The sequence below is a fragment of the Natrix helvetica genome, assembly GCF_964273705.1.
Source record: "Natrix helvetica genome assembly, chromosome: 12".
NCBI lineage: Eukaryota > Metazoa > Chordata > Lepidosauria > Squamata > Natricidae > Natrix > Natrix helvetica.
In genome coordinates, this window is record NC_138556.1 from 7,674,021 (window position 1) to 7,698,470 (window position 24,450).

At 44.5% G+C, this 24,450-nt stretch overlaps 1 protein-coding gene across 2 annotated transcripts in view; it reads left to right on the plus strand.

Annotated features, from left to right (window-relative positions):
* SLCO3A1 (solute carrier organic anion transporter family member 3A1) overlaps window positions 1-24,450 on the plus strand; it is a 134,864-nt gene that overhangs the window by 19,426 nt on the left and 90,988 nt on the right. For both annotated transcript variants that reach the window (XM_081964542.1, XM_081964543.1), the window contains exon 2: window positions 15,310-15,775. In XM_081964542.1, coding sequence (XP_081820668.1) covers window positions 15,310-15,775 — 466 coding nt within the window. The remainder of the gene's footprint in view (window positions 1-15,309; window positions 15,776-24,450) is intronic.

The following is a 24,450-nucleotide window of genomic DNA, read 5'->3' on the forward strand; positions in this document are numbered from 1 at the left end:
AGTAAGGACAGCTGGCTAAGGTTGTGGCCCCTCCCAAAGAGTTTATAGGTGGAGCGACGGGAGAGGAATCTTTGCAGGAAACAACAGTCCAGTTTACTAGCCGTTGAGAAAGCATTCCTTAAATTTAATCTTGGTTTCTTGAAGATAGTTTTCAAGGCTCCTAGCCAAGGGGTGGCTTTATCTATGTAATTAGTCATGGCAGACAGCCAAACCTGTGTCTTCATATTCATTGGAATCAAGGGACAGAACAGGGAGACTGTTGAGTTCTAATCCTGCCTTAGGCAGAAAGACAATTGGGTAACCTTGGGCTAGTCACATTGTCTTAACCCTACAGAACCCTTCTAAAAATCTTGCAAAAGCAATTGCAAGGGCTTGTCTGGGCAGTAACTAAGGGTAAACATTGACTCAAAGGCACATATACATGGGCTAAGGCAGAGATTTCCTCTTTCTAAGAGCCTTCTGATGAATTGGCAAGGAGACAGGTCTCTTCACCAATGGCAGAAAAAACCCAATGAGTACCAAACAAATGTTTCCCATAAGAAATAATGTAGTGATTCACAAGGCAGCCTACACCGATAGCTTCTAGCTTGTGCATTGAGTACCAAACAAACGATGAGTTCTGGGACAAAATGTTCCCATCAGATTGCACAGAGTACCAAATTGAATGAGTTTCAGAGCAGTTGAGCACCAATGAACTGCTGCAGTTCATTTTTTTGTGAGCCGTAGCGATAAGCTTCCAGTTGAATATTTTAGTTGAAGGTTCACTTCGTAGGTTGGAATTGTCCTGTGTAAGAGTTCAGTTCAAAACCAATCTTTCCTACAGCTGTAAGAGCAGGCGGTTTCTTACAATTACAATGGACTGATAGCAATTAAGATTGGAGGAAGGTGAAAAGATTTAAGGAACGCTATACCACTCAGTCTCTGCGTCTCCTTTCTACACAATAATATAGCATGAGAATGACAGATAGAATAGAATGGAGCTGGAAGGGACCTTGGAGGTCTTCTAGCCCAGCCCCCTGCTCAAGCAGAAGAACCCATACCAGGGATGGCGAACCTTTTTGGCGCTGAGTGCCAAAAAGGGAGTGCTCATGCGTGCACGCTCATCAGGGCCACAATCCAGAATAGGAGCTACCCAGGGCGCATGGGCGCACTCGAAAATGAACTTCCGGTTTCAGCATGTGCACTGGCCAAATAGGCTTCTGGGTTTCTGGCATGCATATACATGTGACCTCAGCTGGCCGGCGTGCATGCTCACGCAGTTAAACGGAAGACCAGCTCTTCTAGTTTCCGGCACTGTCGCATGCAACAAAGGCCAGCTGATCGTCGTGCATGCATGCGCGCTAGAAACCCAGAAGCTGAATGGGCGATGCCGTGCATGCCAGGCGACTGTCAGGGTTCCAAATAACATCCAAAATTAAATCAGAGTCCTAGGCAAAGTATTGCTCAAAGTTCCAATTTGTGAAGAGGGTCATGTTGGCACATCTGGGAAAACCCGAATCTGAAAGCTTCCCGGTTTTCCCCACGCAGTTGAAAGTTCAAGATCTTGCCCCCACACCCACAAATCCATCCCATGGTCCAATCTCCCACTGCCATGCTGGCAGCTTCCACCCTCCGGTTCTGGTCCGGTGCAGAGGTTCAAAGACAAAGGATGACCTTGGCTTTCTAGAGAGAATTTTGTTATGGCTACATCACATTCTACTCATTATTCCCTCTCCCAATTCCCCACTAATGAAACAGCACAGTAGGATAGAATATTAGTGTGGCAGGCCAAAGATCCCAAAAGGAACTGGTTGCAGGCCTGACAACGACATGGCTCTGTGTGCCACTTTGGACACGCGTGTCATAGGTTCGCCATCACAGACCTATACCATTTTAGACGTGACTGTCTAGTCTCTTCTTAAAAACGTCTTTAAAATTGTGGAGTCCCCACGATTTCTGGAGGCAAGCTGTACCACTGGTTAATTGTCCTCAGTGTTAGGAAATTCCCCCTTAATTCCAGGTTGCTTCTCTCGCTGATTAATTTCCAACCATTGCTTCTTGTCCTGCCGCTTTGTAGAATAATTTGACCCCCCCCCTTCTTCTTTGTGGCAGCCCCTCCAATGCTGGAATACTGCTATCATGTCACCTCAATTCTTCTTTTCTTTAGACCAGTGTTTCTCAAACTTGGCGACTTTAAGTCCTGTGGACTTCAACTCCCAGAATCCCCCAGCCAGCATAGCTGGCTGGGGAATTCTGGGAGTTGAAGTCCACAGGACTTAAAGTCGCCAAGTTTGAGAAACACTGCTTTAGACTAACCAAACCCAGATCCTGCAGCCGTTCTTCCTATGTTTTAGTCCCTAGGCCTTTGATCCTCTTGGTTGCTCTTCTCTGAACTTTTTTTCCCAAAGTCTCAACATCTTTTTTACAGTGCGGTGACCTAGTAAGGCGTGGCCTTACTAGGGTTTGATAAAGCGTCACTAATACGTCACGGGATCTTTGATTATATGCCTCTGTTTACACAACCCAGGATTGTATTAGCCTTGTTGACTGCTGCTGCACACTGCTGGCACATATTCAACTGATCATCCACTAAGACTCCAAGGTCACTCTATCTAATGTGATCAATGCAATTCATTTTTTTTAAAATTACTTCCCAAAGACCATAAAACTGAGTTGATTGCTTGGCCAACCAATGCCTCCTGAACAACTTTGCTGCTTAGTTTCTATTGCCTAGTGAGCAAACGCAAGAGGCAGTACAGGACTTACAATCATTTGTTCAGTGACCGTTTAGAGTTACAGGGACGCTGAAAAAAAGTGACTTGCAACCAGTGATGGGTTCCGGATTCCGTTCCAACCGGTATGGTTGGAATGGCCCCGGCGTTATCCACATACTTACCTGCGACGCTTCCTCAAGCCTCCGCAACGCGCCAACTGCTTGGCGGAGCATCGCACAGGCGCCATACGAGCCATGCACATGCACAGAAGTGCCAAATGCTTAAAGCACAGGTAAGGAGCGAGGGTGGGCAGGTGGATCCTCCTCTGGAGCACCGTACCGGAACGGTATACGGTGCTCTGGACAGGCTCTGGTATCTGGTATACCGGGGCGTACCTCCTGCAACCATTTTTCACACACCCACTGCAGAGAGTCCCCACGGTCCCACGATCAAAATTCACAAGCTCGGTGACTGTCATGGATTAATCATGGTTGCACTATCTCAGGATCATGTGATCCGCTCTTGTGACCTTCTCACAAGCCAAGTCAGTGGGGACGCCAGATTCACTTAATGGCTGCAGCACTAACTGGCAAGAAAAGTCGCAAAACCCCAGGGCAAAACTCTCCTAACAACTGTCTCGCTGAGCCACAGGGATTTTGGCCTCAATTGTGGTTGTACGTCAAGGACTCTCTGCAGTTTAAAATATGTAGAAAATAACCAGAGGCCTGACACCCGAACACACCCACAAACACATTAATATGCTGACTTTGTACTTTGCAAACGGATATCCTTTGTGTTATAGAGGGAGGGGAAGCTCGCGGTATGAGTTCCCTTGAAGCAAATGGTTTTGAGGGCCAGAGGCGACACATGTCAAACGAAGGTGTCGTGCTGCATTGGCAGATTGCTTGGTTTGAACTTTTTCTTTTTTTAAACTGAATCTTTCGGGCTGCCCAGGACAAATTTAACACAGCCGTCTCCGTCTTAGACTCCGTCCGTGCTCTGGAAGTTAGTCTTGGTAGTGAAGCTGGCAAACTGCATCTTGAAAAAGCTGGTTGCACACATCCTAATTCAGGGGTCAGCAACCGTAAACACTCCAAGAGCCATTTGTACCCGTTTCCCCCCAGAAAAGAAAACACCGGGAGCAACGAAACCCTTCCGATGCCTGACTATTTCCTGAGCGGCCACAAAACTAGGATATGTAGTTGAAGTAAGCATTCTGTTTTCTTCTGAAACATTTCTTGGATTTATCCATGGTTGGCCTATCAGGTGGTCAAAAAACTCAATAAATTGCATGCCGGTGGGTGTCCCACATTGGCGGTTGTGAGGCATATTTTGAGTGACGGAGCCGCAGCAGAGGGATGAAAGAACCACGTGTGGCTCCGGAGCCGGTGGGTTGCAGACCCCTGTCCTAGGTGGATCTGTCAACCCTTCTTCTTCTACGTTCCTTTGCATTAAGCACGTACAAACACCCACACCCCCTCACACCCTTGTGGTGAAGCCGTTTTCATTTTGGAAACTGCAGGTACTCCAGAAGGGTAGAGAGATTAATTTAATGTGTGCACGGAATGAGTAATCAGGGTACTTATGCTTCTAAAGGCAGAGGGGTCTGGAAGGTTTTTTTTTTTTTCCTTCCCAGCTCTGGTTGCATAACACCCTTAAGTAGGTCAATTAAAGATTGAGGAGTGAAATTTTTTGTTTAATCTTGCTTAGTATTTGTGGGCTTACGATCTTGTACGAACCCACCCCTCTCTCTCTCTCTCTCTCTCTCTCTCTCGGTTAGCTTTACAATTGACAATATTAAGCACCCTCCGAGAACGAATTAATGGAGTCACTAGGTTAAAGACGTTGACAGGGCGGGATACATTCAGGCAACCTGCCTAACCAGGTCATTGGAGAATAGAATAGAATAACAGAGTTGGAAGGGAACTTGAAGGTCTTCTAGTCCAACCCCCTGCTTAGACAGGAAACCCTATACCACTTCAGATAAATGGTTATCTAATGTCTTAAAAACCTCCAGTGTTCGAGCATTCACAACTCCTGGAGGCAAGTTGTTCCATTGATTGATTGTTCTCACTGTCAGGAAATTTCTCCTAAGTTGCTTCTCTCCTTGATTAGTTTCCACCCATTGCTTCTTTTCCTGCCTTCAGGTGCTTTGGAGAATAGCTGGACTCCCTCTTCTTTGTGGCAACCCCTGAGATATTGGAAGACTGCTATCATGTCTCCCCTAGTCCTTCTTTTCATTAAACTAGACATCCCCAGTTCTGCAACTGTTCTTTATATGTTTTAGCCTCCAGTCCCCTAATCATCTTGTCTCCATTTGCACAATATGTGAAATGCAATGAGTACAGGTAGTCCTTGACTTACGACCACAATTGAGCCCGAATTTTCTGTTGATAAGCAAGGCATTGGTTAAGTGAGTTTCGGCCCATTTGATGACCTTTCCTGATGCGGTTATTCAGTGAATCACCGCAGTTGATAAGTTTGTAATGCAGTTGTTAAGTGAATGTGGTTTCCCCATTGACTTGGTTTGTCAGAAGGCCCGCCAAAACGTGATCACGTGACCTGGGGACACAGCAACGGTCGTGGATAGGAATTTTAATCACGGGGAGGCTGCAAAGGTCGTGAAAAATGGCGATAACTATGGGTGCATCACGCATCAGATTCCACACTTATTTAACCAATTGCTATAACATGGTGGCTCAGTGCCTAAGTCGCTGAGCTTGTCGGTCAGAAAGGTCGGCCGTTCGAATCCCTAGCGCCGCATAACGGAGTGAGCTCCCGTGACTTGTCCCAGCGTCTGCCAACCTAGCAGTTCGAAAGCAGGTAAAAATGCAAGTAGAAAAAATAGGAGCCACCTTTGGTGGGAAGGGAACAGCGTTCCGTGCGCCTTCGGTGTTGAGTCATGCCGGCCACATGACCACGGAGACGTCTTCGGACAGCGCTGGCTCTTCGGCTTTGAAACAGCCCCCTAAATAAATAGGAACCCGTTGCCAAGCATTCTGAATTTTGGTCACGTGATCAATGGGCAGGCTGCAAAGGTCGTCACTGAAAAGCGGTCATAAGTCACTTCTTTCAGTGTCGTTGTAATTCTGAACGGTTACAAAATGAACTGTTGTAAATCGAGGACTACCAGTATTTAACTGGTTTACTTCTGGTGGGATCGGTGTGGCACCCAAAGGTTTGAGAATTAACTAATGGAACAGGTTGCGTCCCCGAGTTGTGGGTGCTCCAGTGCTGGAGGTTTTAAAGAAGAGATTAGACAGCCATTTGTCCAGAATGGTATAGCGTCACCTGCGGTGGGTTGGACTAGAAGACCTCCAAGGTCCCTTCCAACTCGGTTAATCCTATTGTTCTGTTAAATAAATGTTTATTTATTTATCGACCTTTTTCTCGATAAGCTACTCCCCAGATATCTTCAGTAGGCCAACAAATAGATGTTTTCTCTTGGCTATGCCCACAATGGTTTTATTGTTTCGAATGGATGAGCCCCAGACATGCTTTGAGATTACTCATTGCATGTTTTCTAAATGCTAAGATTGGAGGCTTGTCCTGAATTCAGTTTTGGTCACCACAATGTAGAAAAGATGTGGAGACTCTAGAAAGAGTACAGAGAAGAGCAACAAAGATGATGAGGGGACTGGAGACTAAAACATATGAAGAACGGTTGCAGGAACTGGGTATGTTTAGCTTAAGAGAAAGAAGGACTAGGGGAGACATGATAGCAGTCTTCCAATATCTCAGGGGTTGCCACAAAGAAGTCAAACTATTCTCCAAAGCACCTGAGGGTAGAACAAGAAGCAATGGGTGGAAACTAATCAAGGAGAGAAGCAACTTAGAACTGAGGAGAAACTTCCTGACAGTGAGAACAATTAATCAGTGGAACAGAAGTTGCCTCCAAAAGTTGTGAATGCCTCAACACTGGAAGGCTTTAAGAAGATGTTGGATAGCCATTTGTCTGAAATGGTATAGGATTTCCTGCCTAGGCAGGGGGTTGGACTAGAAGACCTCCACGGTCCCTTCCAACTCTGCTATTGTATTGTATTGTATTGTATTGTATTGTATTGTATCGCATCGCATCGCATCGCATTGCATCGCATCGCATCGCATTGCATTGCATTGTATTGTATAATTACTATTTTATTTCGGGGGGAAAGACCTGTTAAGGAAGTCAGGGGAAAGATTCCCCTATCGGGAGGACTCTTGAGTACCCTTGTTGGCATATCTGCATAAAGTTACATATCTGCATATCTATATATGCATCTCCCTCTCTCCCTCTCTCTGTAACCTTCCATCCGTCCATCATCTATCTATCTATCTATCTATCTATCTATCTATCTATCTATCTATCTATCTATCTATCTATCTATCTATCTATCTATCTATCTATCTATCATCTATCTAATCTATCCCCTTCCCTCTCTCTCTCTCTCTCTCCCCTTTCTCTGTCAGCTATATCTATATATATTTGTACCTATACCTATACTTATCTATCTATCTATCTATCTATCTATCTATCTATCATCTATCTATCTATCATCTCTCTATATATATATCTGTACTTATACCTATACCTATACCTCTACCTACCTACAGTATCTATCTGCCCACCATCTGTATGAACTGTACATATATCTCACAAAGGAAGGGATCTTTTTACAGGGGCAAGAGATGGCTTCAGTAGACCTTAAGAGTTTGACAGATTGGAACATTAGCTGGAGAATATTTATAGGTGGCACCAAAACATTTTATTTTTACTGCAAATGCTGATGAAAAGAAGGATTCTTGATTAGGCTATGGCTCCCTTAGGACTTGGACTGGCAAAGCAGTCCCTAAAAATAGAGATGGTGAAAGGAAGGGAGGAGGCGGAAGGCTAGGAGTTCACAGAAGAAGGAACAGGAGGGGAAGCTGGGAAGACTAAGAGTTCACTTGGGAGGTTAAGCCCCAGGGGGAGGAACTTTAATGGGAAAGCAGGGGCCCTCCAAGGAGAAAATAGATGGAGATGATAGATCTCTGGAAAAGGAAGAAGGAACAATTCACCTTAGGTTATGTGTTTCCTACGAAGGAGATATGAAGGGACCTGTTTCTTGAAAAAGCTCTTCCAAAAATATCTTCCAACAGGCCAGCAACAGATTTCTAGAAAAGGAAGAAGTAACAATGCATATTAGGCATGTGTCTCCTACTAAGGAGATATGGATGGACCTTTTTCTTGATAAGCTCTTCAAAAACGTCTTCAACAGGCCAACCACGGATTTCTAGAAAAGGAAGAAAACCAACCTTAGGCAGTGGTGGGATTCAAATTTTTTTACTACTGGTTCTGTGTGTATGGATTGTGGGCTTGGCAGGGGAAGGATACTGCAAATCCCCGTTCCCTCCCCACTCCAGGGGAAGGATACTGCAAAATCCCCATTTCCTCCTGACTCCAGGGGAAGGATATTGCAAAATCCTCATTCCCTCCCCACTCCAGGGGAAGGATACTGCAAAATCCCCATTCCCTCCCCACTCCAGGGAAAGGATACTGCAAAATCCCCGTTCCCTCCCCACTCCAGGGGAAGGATACTGCAAAATCCCCGTTCCCTCCCCACTTCAGGGGAAGGATACTGCAAAATCCCCGTTCCCTCCCCACTCCAGGGGAAGGATACTGCAAAATCCCCATTTCCTCCTGACTCCAGGGGAAGGATATTGCAAAATCCCCATTTCCTCCTGACTCCAGGGAAAGGATATTGCAAAATCCCCATTCCCTCCCCACTCCAGGGGAAGGATGTTGCAAAATCCTCATTCCCTCCCCACTCCAGGGGAAGGATACTGCAAAATCCCCATTCCCTTCCCACTCTAAGGGAAGGATACTGCAAAATCCCCATTCCCTCCCCACTCCAGGGGAAGGATACTGCAAAATCCCCATTCCCTCCCCACTCCAGGGGAAGGATACTGCAAAATCTCCATTCCCTCCCCACTCCAGGGGAAGGATACTGCAAAATCCCCATTCCCTTCCCACTCTAAGGGAAGGATACTGCAAAATCCCCATTCCCTCCCCACTCCAGGGGAAGGATACTGCAAAATCCCCATTCCCTCCTGATCAGCTGGGAGTTGGGTGGCAGAAAATAGATGGCAATATTTATTGGTTCTCCAAACTACTCAAAATTCCCACTACCGGTTCTCCAGAACCTGTCAGAACCTGCTGAATGCCACCTCTGACCTTAGGTATATGTTCTTTACTAAGGAGATCCAAATGGACGTTTTTATTCGTAAGTTCTTCCAAAAACAAACTGTCAGTAGGCCAACGTATGTATTTCATGCTAAGGAGATCCGAATGGGTCTTTTTGAGCCTGGTGAGATTCGAACAGCCAAATTGCAGACAACCGGCAGTCAGCAAAAGTAGCCTGCAGAGCAGCATGCTAACCACTGCGCCACAAGCTTAGATAATGTACCTCCACCCCCTAATCCTAACCCTTATTATTATTATTTTCAATGAGACACGGTTTGTTTTCTTATTCAGGCTTCTTTTAAAAAACAATTATGTCAGATTGGTCCAATAATTCTGATGCAGGTTAAAAAAAGGTGGGTTTTTTTCTTCTTTTTTAATGGATCGCATTAACCCCTGTCTCCATGCAGCGGGGCGATGTGCTTTAAAACAGCCAGCCGGCTAAGTAGGGATGTGTGTGTGTGAGAAAATAGGGGGTGAGAAAGCCACTTACATAAAGTCTCTTTGCTCCGTAAATGAGGTTTCTAAGCATTTGGAGGCTCGGCTCCCTGGCGAGGGCTATTTCATGTTCATGGAAATCTACAGCACATAAACCCTGATCTTTTTTTCATCTAGCAATTAAAGTGCCCAGAAAGTCCAGATACGAAATTACAGCAGTTATTAGCTTTACAAATGGAACTTTGCAGGTGTTGGGAGATTTATCTTGCACATTATATGGAGCCCAGAACAAAATCAAAAGCTTCTGGTTTCGATCACTGGCTTTAGTTGCTTTCAACTAGCAGGACCTACCACCGAGTCCACATTGTTAATGCTTTCTTACGCGCGCCCGCATTTGATGGAGCACGCACCATCAAGCTGTGTTTGGCTTTGAGGGACCATCTAGGGATATTTTTTCCTCCATGGCAATCTGTGCCTAGCCTGGCGCTGCAGGTCTCCCAAAGGTGTGCCCATTGCCACTGTACCTGAGTCCATTCAGCTTCCTTCCATCACGCGTAGGTCACATTTCTCTTACTTCAGGATCTGTTCTGTCTTCCTGTCTAAACGTCCCTTTCCTGGTGACTTCTTGCAGATGTTACTCAGATATTGGTTAGAGGCAGAAGTGGGTGGCTGCTGGATCGGCAGAGCTTGTAGTAGGGACGGTGGGAGGCTCCGCCCACCCACCCAGATGCTTCTGTGCATGCGCAAAAATGTCATCCCCCCCCCCAAACTGGTAGTAAAGACATGGGCAACTCACCTCTGGCTGGAAGTCCTTTTGTGGAAAAAGTGAGCTTCTGCCTAGCTCTTCTTTCTCTTTCTTTCTCTTTCTCTCCTTTCTATTTATTTTCCCTTGAAAATGTTTCGCTTCTCATCCAAGAAGCTTTTTCAGTTCTGAAGAACTAAAGAAGTTTCCTGGATGAGAAAGGAAATGTTTTCAACGTTTTCAAGGGGGAAAAAAAAACTATTTTCAAAGAAGAAACCAAGAAAGACTTTGGAAAAAGCATTGTTGGGTTTGCCCCTAAACTTTAACTGAGGGGTGGGGGTTGAATTACTACGTTGGGGTAAAACCTCAGATGTTTACAAGTAAAGGTAAAGGTTCCCCTCGGACATTAGTTCTAGTTGTTCCTGACTCTAGGGGGCGGTGCTCATCCCCGTTTCAAAGCCGAAGAGCTAGCACTGTCCAAAGACGTCTCCGTGGTTATGTGGCCGGCATGACTAAACACTGAAGGTGCACGGAGCTCTGTTACCTTCCAACTAAAGGTGGTTCCTATTTTTCTACTTGCATACATGCTTTCGAACTGTTAGGATGGCAGAAACTGAGACAAGTAACGGGAGCTCACTCCATTATGCGGCGCTAGGGATTCGAACCGCCAACCTTTCTGATCGACAAGCTCAGCCGCTGAGACACCGCGTCCCCTACAGATGTTTACCCCGCATGCTCTGTACATTTAAACGATTTCTTTTTTAAAAAGCAGGTTCACAAAACGTTAAGCCAGATTAGGTGCTGCATTAGAGCTCCCTCCATTAAGAGCGACAGGAAAACTTCCTAGCAAATTCACAACGTTCTGAAAAGCAATGACTCATTTGTGGGCTTACAAGGCCAGATGTGACCCCTTCTTTTGTTAACTGGCCCCTGTTCCTTTGTGGTGTACACAACAGTGTAACAGCCCTTGATGTTTGCACAAAGCTTCCTCTTTCAGATGGCTTGTTTACACTCTTTAAAGCCCTAGAAGGCTTTGTCCTATGTCTGCCCTCCTTTTAAAAACCCCTCCTTTGTATCCTGGGCTCCATTGTCATGGCTGCTTCTAATCAGTAGATACATCATCTTGCTAGCTTTCCATCTCTCACGTGCCGGGCATTGACAGTCTTCTCTCTTAGCAATCGAGTGAGTCCAAAGATCGAATTTCTCAAGGGGTCTGATTAGTAATATTTATTAGAACAAACTGTTAGGTTGCAACCAGGAGTGGGTTCCTGATGTCATTACTACTGGTTCGGCATCCAAAAAAAAATTGTTCCTCCCCAATCTCCTCATTGTCCGAATCTGCTGCCAGCTCAGCCAAAACAGATACCGGCGAGGTACTCTTTATTGTCTCCTTTGATGCTGGTAACTGGTTTCAGCATTAACTGCAGATTATTCCCTAGCATGTTTTGTTGTTCTGTTGTTAAGTTATCTCTGAGTCTTCATGACCCCATGGACCACAGCATGCTAGGATTCTCTGTCCATCACTGTCTCCTGGAGGTTGTCCAAATTCATGTTCATTTTGTGGATGACGCTATCTAACCATCTTGCCCTCTGCCGTCCCTTCCTCCTTCTGCCTTCCATCCTTCCCAACATCAGGGTCTTTTCCCATGAGTCCTCTCTTCCCATTTGGTGGCCAAAATATCTGGGCTTCAGCTTCAGTATCTCGCCTTCCAAAGAACAGTCAGGGTTGATTTTGTTACATCTAGCATCTACCTTCTTGTAAGATAAGACCATTGTTCTATGATACCCAACTTTTGGATAACTAGTTTTTAGTTTACTAGGATACCCTTTCGCTTATTTCAGAAGCGTTGACTTTTCTTCTTCTTCTGGAGGTTCAGTTGGCCTTCCACCCTAGTTTGCTTCTCCTTCCTGGGCTGGGGGATGGTGGTGGTGGTGGTGGGGGAATAGGACATCCTTTGCAGCTGCTCAACCACACTGCATCCTGCCACGTTTCTTTCGGAAATAGTCATCTAAGTAGGTATTGCCAGTAATGCTTAGGACCTTCTCCTGAACTCCATTTCCTAAGTAGGATAACACAGGTGCATTCATGGCTTGCCTGCTGGGAACTAGTGTCTATGACAATTTGTCATGGCCAACTCATCTTGGCCAACTCGCAATGGCCAACTCGCTGCGAGACAAGTATTACACCAATATCAAAGAAATAATGGAACAGAGTCATTAAAGAAAGGATGCCAAAGGAGGGACAGAATGAAACATGTATGGCAAAAATTAAAATAATTGTAATTTTTTAAAATTAGCTGATAACCCGGCACTGCCGGGGTATTTATTTATCCCAACCCTCCTTCCATGAACGTTGCCGCCATTTCTAATGTTGGGTTTTTCCCTTTATCAGAGGGAGCCCTCTTGTGGAGTACTGTGAAGCCATTACCATGGGAACTCCACAGCACTGTACAGTAGAAGCCATTTTAAGGCAGTACAGTAGAAGCCATTTTAAGGCACAACAGGCTGTATCTTAACAGAACACCCCCCCCCCCGAGGGGTATTAGGGGTGTCTTATCCCCACAATATGTGTTTCCAGAGAGTAAGTCATCTGTGTACCAAGTTTGGTTGAAATTGCTGTAGGCAATCCTGAGTTATGCTGAAACATACACACAGATGCACAGCCACTTGCATATATATACAGTATATAGATAATTAAATGGAATCATTAAATTGTCCTGCGGTGAGTTGGCCATGGGGAGTTGGCTGTGTCAAATTGTCCCATTCCCCTTTCGAAGAGCTCTGCCTATTTGTGGGACCAAGCACACGTGGTTGCCTCTTTTGTATTGCTCTTAAGTGTTGCTTTATTACAGCAGTCGATCACTGCAATGCAGAGCAGATTCCAGGGCCATAAATGGACATCCCTCAGGATGCCAGCAAGGTTAGAATTCTCAGCCCTTGCAGCTTATCAGACAGGAATGGGTTGTTTTTGAACAAGGTGTTGCCAAAAAGATGCGGGGAGAGAGCATTTTTATATCAACAGCCATCCGGTTTCTTGTATAGCAGGTCTATATTATTGATTTAGACTTAAAAAATAAATAAATCTAAGGTTTATCATCCCAAGAAGCTTTTTTAGTTCTGAGGAACGAGAAGATGTTTTCCTTTTTCCTTGAAGGTGTTTCACTTCTCATCCCAAGAAGCTTCTTTAGTTCTGAGGAACGAGAAGATGTTTTCCTTTTTCCTTGAAGAGGTTTTGCTTCTCCTCCCAAGAAGCTTCTTTAGTTCTGAGGAACGAGAAGATGTTTTCCTTTTTCCTTGAAGAGGTTTTGCTTCTCCTCCCAAGAAGCTTCTTTAGTTCTGAGGAACGAGAAGATGTTTTCCTTTTTCCTTGAAGAGGTTTTGCTTCTCCTCCCAAGAAGCTTCTTCAGTTCTGAGGAACGAGAAGATGTTTTCCTTTTTCCTTGAAGGTCTTCCACTTCTCATCCCAAGAAGCTTCTTCAGTTCTGAGGAACGAGAAGATGTTTTCCTTTTTCCTTGAAGGCGTTTCGCTTCTCATCCAATAAGTTTCTTCAGTTCTTCAAACAAGAAGACATTTCTCTTCTTCCTTGCAGACATTTCTTGAAATGTTTTAAAGAGAGAAACAAGAAAGTCAAGTTGGGACACGTCAGGTGGAATGTAGGCAGGGGGACAGCAACTGCAGTTGAGAATTGTCTGTGAATCATCTTGGTATTTTTCCCCGAGTGCACATTCTTTCACCACCCGATGAACTTTTGAATCCCCCTCTGCATCTTCAGGTACCCTAGGAGATGTTGTTGGGGGATGAGAAATGCTGTCAGAGCCTCCTAGAAGTTGGCTTCGGGGCATCTTCAGCTTTGAAGGATGCATATTAGAAAACTTTCCAATTGCCTCCAGTGGTGGCTATTTCTGATTTTCTCCAGGGATTTTCTTCAGTGTATGTTGTGAATTTTTGAAATGGAAAAGAAAAAGAGGTTAGGTTTGCTTTAGAATTTTTAAGGGAGATCAAAAAGTTAATCTCCTTTACTGTCTGTCTGTCTGTCTCTCTCTCTCTCTCTCTGTGTCTCTCTCTCTATCTGTCTCTCTCTTTCTCGGTCTCTGTCTGTGTGTGTTTGTGTGTCTGTCTGTCTCTTTCTCTCTCCTATATTCTCACAACATATGTTTACCAGTTGAGTTACAATCCTAGTGGCTGTATTCACATGGCATACTATGCATAGTTTCCTTCCTTCCATTGCTTTGCAATTTGCATCATCCAAACCTGTTTGATACAATTATCATTCGGTGTATTATAGAAAGCTAGAAAATGAATCAGTTGGGTAAAACGGTATTGCACAATACTGCGTGTATTGTGCAAAGTCTGCCCTTAACTTATGTTAAGGGAGAGTTGGAAAGGAGTGTGGATGTCTTCTAGTCCAACCCTCTGCATAAGCAGGACACCCTGAACCATTCTGGAAAAATGGCTGCCCAGTCTCTTCTTAAAAACCTCCAGTGTTGGGGCATCCACAACTTCTGGAGGCAAGGCGTTCCACTGGTTAATTGTTCTCGCTGTTAGGAAATTTCTCCTTAGTTCCAAGTTGCCGCTCTCCTTGATTAGTTTCCACCCATGGCTTCTTGTCCTGGCCTCAGGTGCTTTGGAGAATAGCTTGACTCCCTCTTCTTTGTGGCAACCCTTCAGATATTGGAAGACTGCTATTATGTCTCCCCTAGTCCTTCTTTTCACTGGATTAGACCTTGTGTATAAGCTCCTTGTGTATAAGTCAAGGTGGCTCAGTGGCTAAGACGCTGAGGTTGTCATTCTTAAGGTCAGCAATTCAGCGGTTCAAATCCCTAGCGCCACGTAACAGAGTGAGCTCCCGTTACTTGTCCCAGCTTCTGCCAACCTAGCAATTCGAAAGCAATAAATGCAAGTAGAAAAATAGGAACCATCTTTGGTGGGAAGGGAACAGCATTCTGTGCCTCTTTGGTGTTTAGTCATGTTGGCTACGTGACCACGGAGACGTCTTCAGACAGCGCTGGCTCTTCGGCTTAGAAACGAAGATGAGCACTGTCCCCTAGAGTCGGGAATGACTAGCATGTATGGGTGAGGGGAACCTTTACCTTTATCTTATAAGCTCTTTCAAAAAGGAGCTATTGGCATCCCTATTCAATGCAAGCCAAGTGTTATCAGGAAAATGATTCCCCATCACACAGATGTCATGCTTTGAAGCGAATCACCTCTCATTTCTTGCTCTCTTGCCTTGCAGGTGAGTATCTTGACCACCTTGGAGCGGAGGTTCAACCTCCAGAGTGCTGACGTTGGTGTGATCGCCAGTAGCTTTGAGATCGGCAACTTGGTCCTCATCCTTTTTGTGAGCTACTTTGGTGCCCGGGGACACCGGCCACGTTTGATAGGATGCGGAGGGATCATTATGACTTTGGGAGCCCTACTCTCTGCTCTGCCGGAATTCCTCACCCACCAATATGAGTATGAATCCGGAGAAGTCCGATGGCGGGCTGAAGGGAGGGATGTCTGCATAGTCAACGGATCAGCTACTGATGAGGGACCAGATTCTGATCGTATCTGCAGGAGCAGGACTGCTACGAACATGATGTATTTGCTTCTCATTGGAGCACAAGTCCTCCTGGGAATTGGGGCAACTCCTGTGCAACCTTTGGGAGTCTCCTACATTGATGACCATGTGAGGCGGAAGGATTCTTCACTGTACATAGGTAAGTGGTGAGCCTTCCTTGCAAAGATTTTCATTCATTTTATGATTGCTCTCCACCCAGAGTCAGTTGCTAGTATGGGCAGCTATACAAAGCTGAATGAATGAATGAATGAATGAATGAATGAATGAATGAATGAATGAATGAATGAATGAATGCATATATATATGTGTGTGTGTGTGTGTGTGTATGTATATGTATTTGTATTATGTATATATGTATTGTGTCACAAACCCTGGTATGCCCAAATATGGGAGGGAGCATACTGCTTCCCTTTTCTGTCTTTCGGCTCACCCTAGGAGCCATCCAGGCAGAAAGCCATTTTTTTAACGTTGCCTTTTTACATTTGTGTTGCATTTGTGCAAATAAGTAAGTAAAGGGAGACTAGTATAGATCTATTTCAAGCTATTTAGCTCTCAATTCCCGGTAAGGGTATAGCTAGCTGATGAGAGCTAAATAGCTTGAAATAGATCTATACTAGTCTCCCTTTATTTATTTATATATATATACCACACACGCATCATCACGAAATCTCCAGAACCATAAAATCTACAGATTTGAAATTTGGCACGTATTTCCTCTTGGCTTCTAGGTGCTCACTAAGAAAGGATTTTTCGAGTAATGTCTATCAGATCATTAGCATTTCTTATACAGTAATTAACATGTTCTGATGTTAAGGCATTCTATTCCCCCTCCCAACCTGAAAAGAACTCTGTTCCAACTGCCAGTTGTAACTGGGTGCTGGTGGGATTAAAGGGCTCAAGCCCATCGATTTTATTATTGTTAGATTTACAATAATGTCTTAATCTGTAACAGAAACTTAGCTTACCATCTCTAATGAAATAATACAGTCCTTTTTAACTACTCATTAATTTTCAAGCTTTATAGTGTCAATTTGTCAAGCCCGATCACATAGTTTCATAGCAAAGCATGGGTATTCAGCGAATGAATGAATGAATGAATGAATGAATGAATGCAAATTTGGGAAACAATTCAGTTTTCCATTTTGGGTTAACTTCATCCTAAATCAGAATTTTGTCTGATATTTTACCGGGTCATTTTGAAAAGAGGATTTGGACAATCTGATTCTGCTTTTCCCAGCTTCCATAACGTACAAGACAAATCCCCCAATTTACAGTGAATCAAGTTGTACTAGGATGCATTTGCAAATTGAGTGGTGGTTCTGGCCATTGCATACTTAATACAACTAGAAAACCAGGATAACTTTCTTCCTTTCTCCATTCCCCAGTTCACATGATTCACTAGAAATCGTACTAGTTCCTGTGTAAATGAATCATCTCTTTGGAATTTGCTCCTGAGGGCAACTGATTTTAGATTCTCAAACTGATCAGCATTAATCCTCCTGCCTCTTTTTTTTCTCCTAAAGAAACTGTTGATTGATATTTCCATTCTTTAGCTCATAAACGCTGCCTATGCAGCTGTGCCTTTATCCCACTATTTTTCTGTGCAGTGGGCATTTATAGGTATATCTTAGGAGGTAGACAAGTATTTTTAGGAGACATGGAAACGAGCAAAGAATATCTGTAGTTGGGACCTCAATGGAACTGGAGTTGGTCTCTGATTTCAATGGACCATCAGCATGGTGCTTTTATGGTGTTGGCTATAGTGAAATAAGAGTTTGCTGGTAGGGTTTGTGTTGGATCCTTCTCGTCCATGATGTTTTGACAGCAGTCTAAACATTTTCATTTCTGGACATCTAAGAATTTCAAATCTAGTTGAGAACTCATTGTGTCTACCAAAAAAACTAAGAAGTTCCCATCTTAAATCCCCCGCCCGCTACCAGACTGACTAGTGGTGGGCTTGTGAGAGAGTGAGCTGGTGTGATGGACTACAGTGAAGTGGAAGTTTCCCAGGAAACTTGGAAATGGAATGGATTAGAACAGAATAGGACGAGGGTCAGCCACATGTGGCTCTTTCATCCCTCTGCTGCGGCTCCCTGTCATTCAAAATCTGCATCACAACTGCCAATGTGCGACACCCACCAGCACATGATTTATTGAGCTTTTTGACCTCTGGTAGGCCAACCATGGATAAACCCAAGAAAAGTTTCCGAAGGAAACAGAACATTTAATTCAACTATATATGCTAGTTTTGTGGTCACTCAGGAAATAGTCAGGCACCGGAAGGGTTTTTGTGGCTCCCGGTATTTTCTTTTCTGTGGGAAATGGGTCCAAATGGCTCTTTGAGTGTTTAAAGTTGCCGACTCCTGGAGTAGGACCTTATCCAGCCCTCTGCTCAAGCAGGAGAACCTATACAGTCTATTTAGACAAGGTGCATAGGTGGTAGGTACCTTTTACTGTGCATGATTTTTTACTGGTGTTAGGTAAACTCCCCGTTGGGAGAGCGAGTGCGTTCAGAGAAGCGTTGTGAGAGTTGTGTTGGAGAACACACAAACCAGCATACAGAGACACTGCAGTTTAAATAGGCTTTTACTTTCGTGGCAATAGAGGTATCAGAGTCCATCAAACTTGTCCAAGTCATACACGGATAAGACAGTCAGTCATCAACGTCTTTCAGTTAAGGGATAACCCAAATAACATAGTCCATAATCATACAAAACAGTCCGGTACACAAAGTTTACTAGCAGTTGCAAACACTTACAATAGCTCACGCTGATATACGGTACACAGCCAACTTCCAAAACACTCAGAGCAGATCAGTTTAGCATCTAACAGACAGAGAGCTAACAGTCATTCTGGCTCCCTCTTATGGCTGCTTGAGGTAACATCAACCAATCACATTACGGCAGTACTTAAAGCTACAGTACTACCATCATGGTTTATATATTGCTGACCCAACTGTTAGCTTACATTCCTAACGACTGATCTGGAGATGCTTCCTTAACCTGAGGCTTTCCACAGCAAATGCAATCTCGGATTTAGGAAGTGACCCATGAAGTGCGAGACATAGCTGCAGGGAGATATTTAGCTTGGAGATCCTACATTACATCCTAGATCTGCTCTAGAGGTTGATCCTGGCAGGATGCAGGGTAGCAGCCACCACCAAATTCCATTGTCTCCGAACATGCGACAATCAGCATTTTCCTTTCTGCTGCTTAAGAAGCCCCCTTTTGATTTGGTCTGGGGGAAAAGCATACCTCTTGCTGAGCAGAAGAATGGGTATTTTGTGACTCACGCAGGGAAAAAAAGAGAGAGATGATTTAGATCAGAAGAACTTAAAAGTTTGCAACAACAAAAGTTTAGACTTGGAAGGCTTTGCACATATTTCTGGCAGGATATGGAAACGGCGTTAGGTTGGGAGTGAAAAATCTCCCAAATGCGATTGTTCTTTGTGTTTGCAATGGGAATGGCCTTGTGGAGATAAAACCATTCTGTTTGTTCAAGGTTTCTGGCATTTAACAGAACTAATTTTCTGTTAATAATCCTCTCGGGTTGACAACTGCAACGTGATTCATTAGGAAGATATTTTCCCCATGTTTTCTGGGAGCAGCGTTTCTGAAGCCTTTTAAACTTCACTCATATGGGTCATTTGAGACCGAGGTAGAAGTGATGGATTACGGTTGTCTAAAGAGAATGGAGCTGCTTTTTCATTTTCATTGCCGTAATGTTCCGGAATATTCTTGGTTTTTTAATGTCATCGGCCCATCTTAACATCGGAAATTGCCCTGTTCTTGGGAATTGAAAACAAGCCTTTTGCACTGATCCTGGGTGAACATTGGGGTCAACCAAAAGACCGACCTCGGTGTCTTCCCATCTGCACAGTTCTTTCGGTTGTGGCCCGCCAGTGGAGCTGGCAGCAGATTCGGACAATGAGGAGGTTGGGGAGGAACCTGGGCCAGTCCTGGAGTCTGGGGAAGGCTCTGACGAGGGCTCTGTGTCGGCGGCAGAGAGGGGGTCAGGGCCGTATGCCAGTTATCAGCTGCCCTCAGAATCAGACATCAGTGAGGCAGACAGAGAGCTGGTTCCTAGTGTGCGCATGTGCAGAGTTGCCAGAGGAAGGGAGCAGCTAAAGAACAGGGGTCAACTTGGGAGTAAGGCCAGACAATGAATGGCTCCTCCCATAGGGAATAAAAGAGGAGCGAAAGGGGAGTGGAGTTTGCAGGAGACAATTAGTTCGCTTCATTGGTTCGTGACTCTCTGAGACTCCTTGCTAAGTTCTGCAGATATTGGCCTGGCAGCTCTCCAAGCCAGATAAGGTCTGTGATCATAAATCCTCCTTTGAAAGACTTTGCTGGGTGCGAATGAGCAGAATTCGCTGTAAAATAATAAAAGGGGTTTTTGGCGGGACAAGGAGTTTGTTTCATGCCCTTGGGAAGCCTCGGTCAGAACATTTTCCTTGCCACATAACCAGTGCCACACATTTGTGGTAGGGCTATTTCATATCGTCCTCAATTTACAACCATTCCTTTAGCAACAGATTGAAGTGACCATGGCACCTGAAAACATGATTTACAACTTGGTCGGCCCACTTAACAGCCATCGTAGGTTACTATGGCAATGTAACTGGGCTAATGTAACTCACTCTGGCTGGCACTGATGCCAGCCAGCTACGTGTCAAATGGAATTAATTCAGAGGCGTTTTCCCCAGAGTTACAAGGGTGGGGTCGCAAATTCTGCAGTTCCTGGCAAGATCAAGGAAGCACAAACGAGAGAGATTTCTGGAAAGTATTTTCCGTGCTGCTCTTGGAAACGAAAAAGAATTTCCGTGCCTCAATTAAGAGCCTGCATCTTATAGCAGAGCTCAGCCTCAAATACCTATTCCTAGATTTCTCTCCACTCCACTCACCACCACATCAATCAAGGAGAGGAGAGAAGCAACCTAGAAGAAGAAATGTCCTGACAGTTAGAATAATTAATTTGCGGAACAACTTGCCTCCAGAAGTTGTGAATGCCCCAACACTGGAAGTCTTTTAATACTTCCAGTGATTTTTATGAGTCTTAAAAGATTGGACAACCATTTGTCTGAAATGGTATATAGCCGGGATGGTGAACCTATGGTACGCGGAGCCATTTGTCAGGGCACGCAAGGTGTTGCCCTGTCAGCTGGCCAGCACGCATGCGTGCACTGGCAAACTGAGTTCAGCCTTTTTTAAAGCCATTTTTCACCCTCCCCAGGCTCCAGAGGCTTTATAGGAGACTGGGGAGGGCGATAACAGCCTCCCCCAACCTCCCCGGAGGCCCTCCAGAGGCTTCAGGAGTTTCCCTGAAGTCACTTCTGGTTTGCTCGTAGGGCCATATTTAGTCCTCCGGAGCCTTCAGGGACCTTCAGGAGGCTTCCCTGAAGGCTCCAGAGGACTAAAAATGGCCCTATGAGCTCGTAGGGTTATTTTTTGCCCTCCGGAGTCTCCTGAAGCCTCTGGAGGGCCTCGGGAGGGGGGAACATGTTTTTTTTTGCCCTCCCCAGGCTCCTGTAAAGCCTCTGGAGCCTGGGGAGGGCAAAAAAAGCATGCAAAAATGGGGGAGCGCCTGTCATGCGCACATGCACACTGGGGGGGGGGGTGTCACGCATTGCATTATGGGTGCGGCATGCCCTCGCACGACTCCCCTGCACTCCCCCTGCTTATGGCACACGAGCCAAAAAAGGTTCACCATCGCTGGTATATAAAGTTTATTGCCTAAGCAGGAAGTTGGACTAGAAGACCTCCAAGGTCCCTTCCAAGTATTCTATCATATTTCTATTTCTATTGTATTCTATTATTTTCTATTTCTATTCTATTTCTATTCTATTTCTATTCTATTTCTATTCTATTTCTATTCTATTTCTATTCTATTTCTATTCTATTTCTATTCTATTTCTATTCTATTTCTATTCTGTATAGGACACTGAAATTCTAGAAAGAGTGCAGAAAGAGCAACAAAAATAATAATGAAGGCTAAAAGATATGCAGGAATTGGGTATATCTAATTTAATGAAAAGAAGGACCAGGGGTGACAGGATAGCAGTGTTCCAATATCTCAGGGGCTGCCACAAAGAAGAGGGAGTCAACCTATTTCCCAAAAGCACCTGAGGGCAGAACAAGAAGCAATGGATGGAAACTAATCAAGGAGAGAAGCAACCTAGAGCTAAGGAGGAATTTCATTACAGTGAGAATTATTAACCAGTGGAACCACTTGCCTCCAAAAGTTGTAAATGCTCCAACACTGGAACTTTTTAGGAAGTTGTTGGATATCCATTTGTCTGAAGTAGTGTATGGTTTCCTGCTTAAACAGGGGGTTGGACTAGAAGACCCTTCCGACTCTGTTATTCTGAATATTTTTTAATTATGATAATTGATCAGAATTGCAAACAGAGTTGCAAACAGAAGACTCTCCTTCCATTTCTTTCCCTTCCATTTCTTTCCCAACCTCCTCACGATTTCTCACAGGCAGGAAGCAGATCAATGCAATCTCATTTTGACACGCTGTCCTTGGGAATCTAGCTCTTTGCAAGTTAAAGTCATATTTGCATTCCGATGTGCAAATGAAAACACATTTGCACGGAATAGCAATTCTGATCCCGCGGCTCCCCAGATAGAGTTGGTGTGTGCCGGTGTGCCTGTTGTGACATTGTTCAGAATCAATGGAACCTTTTCTTCTCCCTTTCATCATTTCTATGCTCCAAATTCATTTCTTCCATTTGACGTTGATGGTTATGATATCTTCTGTGGATCACATCTAGGAATGAGAGCTAGAGAGTTTTCTTTGTAACCAAACTTTGTCTAGGACAGGACAGGACAGGATGCAGGATAGAATGCAGGATAGGATAGGGTAGGCTAGGGTAGGATTGTTGTGGCCTGCTAATGGCCAGCAGAGCTGGCAGCAAGTTCAGACAATGAGGAGGTTGGGGAGGAACATGGGCCAGTTCTGGAGTCTGGGGAAGCCTCTGAAGAGGGCTCTGTGTCAGAGGCAGAGATGGGGCCAGAGCCGTATGCCGGTTACCAGCTGCCTTCAGAGTCAGACATCAATGAGGCAGATGAACAGCTGGAGCCTGTTCCCAGTGTGTGCATGCACAGAGTTGCCCGATGAAAGGAACAGCTAGGGAACAAGGGTTGACTTGGGAGGAAGGCCAGATGATGAATGGCCCCTCCCGGAGGAAATAAAAGAGGAGTGAAAGGAGAGGGGAGTTTGTAGGAGACCATTAGTTCGCTTAATTGGCTCGTGACTCTCCGAGACTCCTTGCCAAGTTTTGCAGATATCGGCCTGTCAGCTATCCAAGCCAGATAAGGTCTGTGACTGTAAATCCTCCCTTGAAAGACTTTGCTGGATGGGAATGAGCAGAATTCACAGTATATTAATAAAAGGGTTTTTTGTCAGGACAAGGAGTCTGCTTCATGCTCTCAGGAAGCCTCAAAACAAGGATAGGATTATGTTATGTTAGGTTATGTTAGGTTAGGTTAGGTTAGGTTAGGTTAGAAATAGGAATAGAATAGAATGGATTGGAATAGAATGGAATAGAATTATGAAAGAAAGAAATGGAATGGAAGAGAGAATGGAATGGAATAGAATTATGAAAGAATGGAATGGAAGAGAGAATGGAATGGAATGGAATTATGAAAGAATGGGATGGAATGGAAGAGAGAATGGCATGGCATGGCATAAGATAGAATAGGATAGGATAGGATAGAATTCTTTATTGGCCAAATGTGATTGGACACACAAGGAATTGTCTGTGAAGGCTTTAAGCTAGAGACCATGCAATATTGTGCCCACAGGCAGCAAAGCAAACTGCCTGCCTTCAGCATCATCTTTATTTCCAGATAAATGCTCCCAGGCTCCAGTTTTTAACTAGGAATATAATGAGAGAATCCGCAGAGCATGACCTGTGGACCATTTCCCATCTATCAAACCCTAAGAGGCAGGCCAGACCAAGAAAGAGACCCCACGGAAGACTAAAAATGCCTGTAATGATTAGGTATAATAACCGAACCTTGCAAATTGGACTCTGCTTCTCCTCCCTCTTTTATGTTCGTGTGAATTGGGGTTTTCTGTCTTAGATGTTTTCATAAAGTTCCCCCTCATTCCGACTCAAAGCAAAGATCGGTTGTCATTACTTTCTTTGCTTTACTCCAGGGGTGTCCAAACTTGGGAACTTTAAGACTTGTGGACTTCAACTCCCAGAATTGCCCAGCCAGCCATGCTGGCTGGGGAATTCTGGGAGTTGAAGTCCACAAGTCTTAAAGTTCCCAAGTTTGGACACCCCTGCTTTACTCCCTTCCTCCATCAAATTCAATCTCATGTCGGCGGCAAATATCGGGGATCATTCATGAAGTTCAAAGCACAGCAGTTTATTATTACTCCATGTAGAAAGGAATCCAAACAACTAATAGTCAGAGCTGAATTGGTGCTGGATAGGAGTCAGTGGAATTCACAGGGGGCTGGACTTGAGTCTCTTAGGCTAATGCAACGACTCCAAACTGATGACATGTTTAACTCTGCTTTCCAAGTTAGCCTGCACTTTTGCTATACCTCTTTATTCTCTGCACCACTCCTTTAATCACACCTCTCTTCAGATCATAGCAATAACACTTAGACTTATCTACCGCTTCACTATGGAAAAAAAACACCTTCCATAGTGCAATGCCTTTTCATACACCATTTTCACGAATACGTATATTTTCAGAAGTTTTTTTGCCTAATATGTATACATATTTAAATTGCTGGAGAACTAGACTGCAAAAACGAGAAGAAAAAAAGTGGAAATTTAGAATGATTTGATTT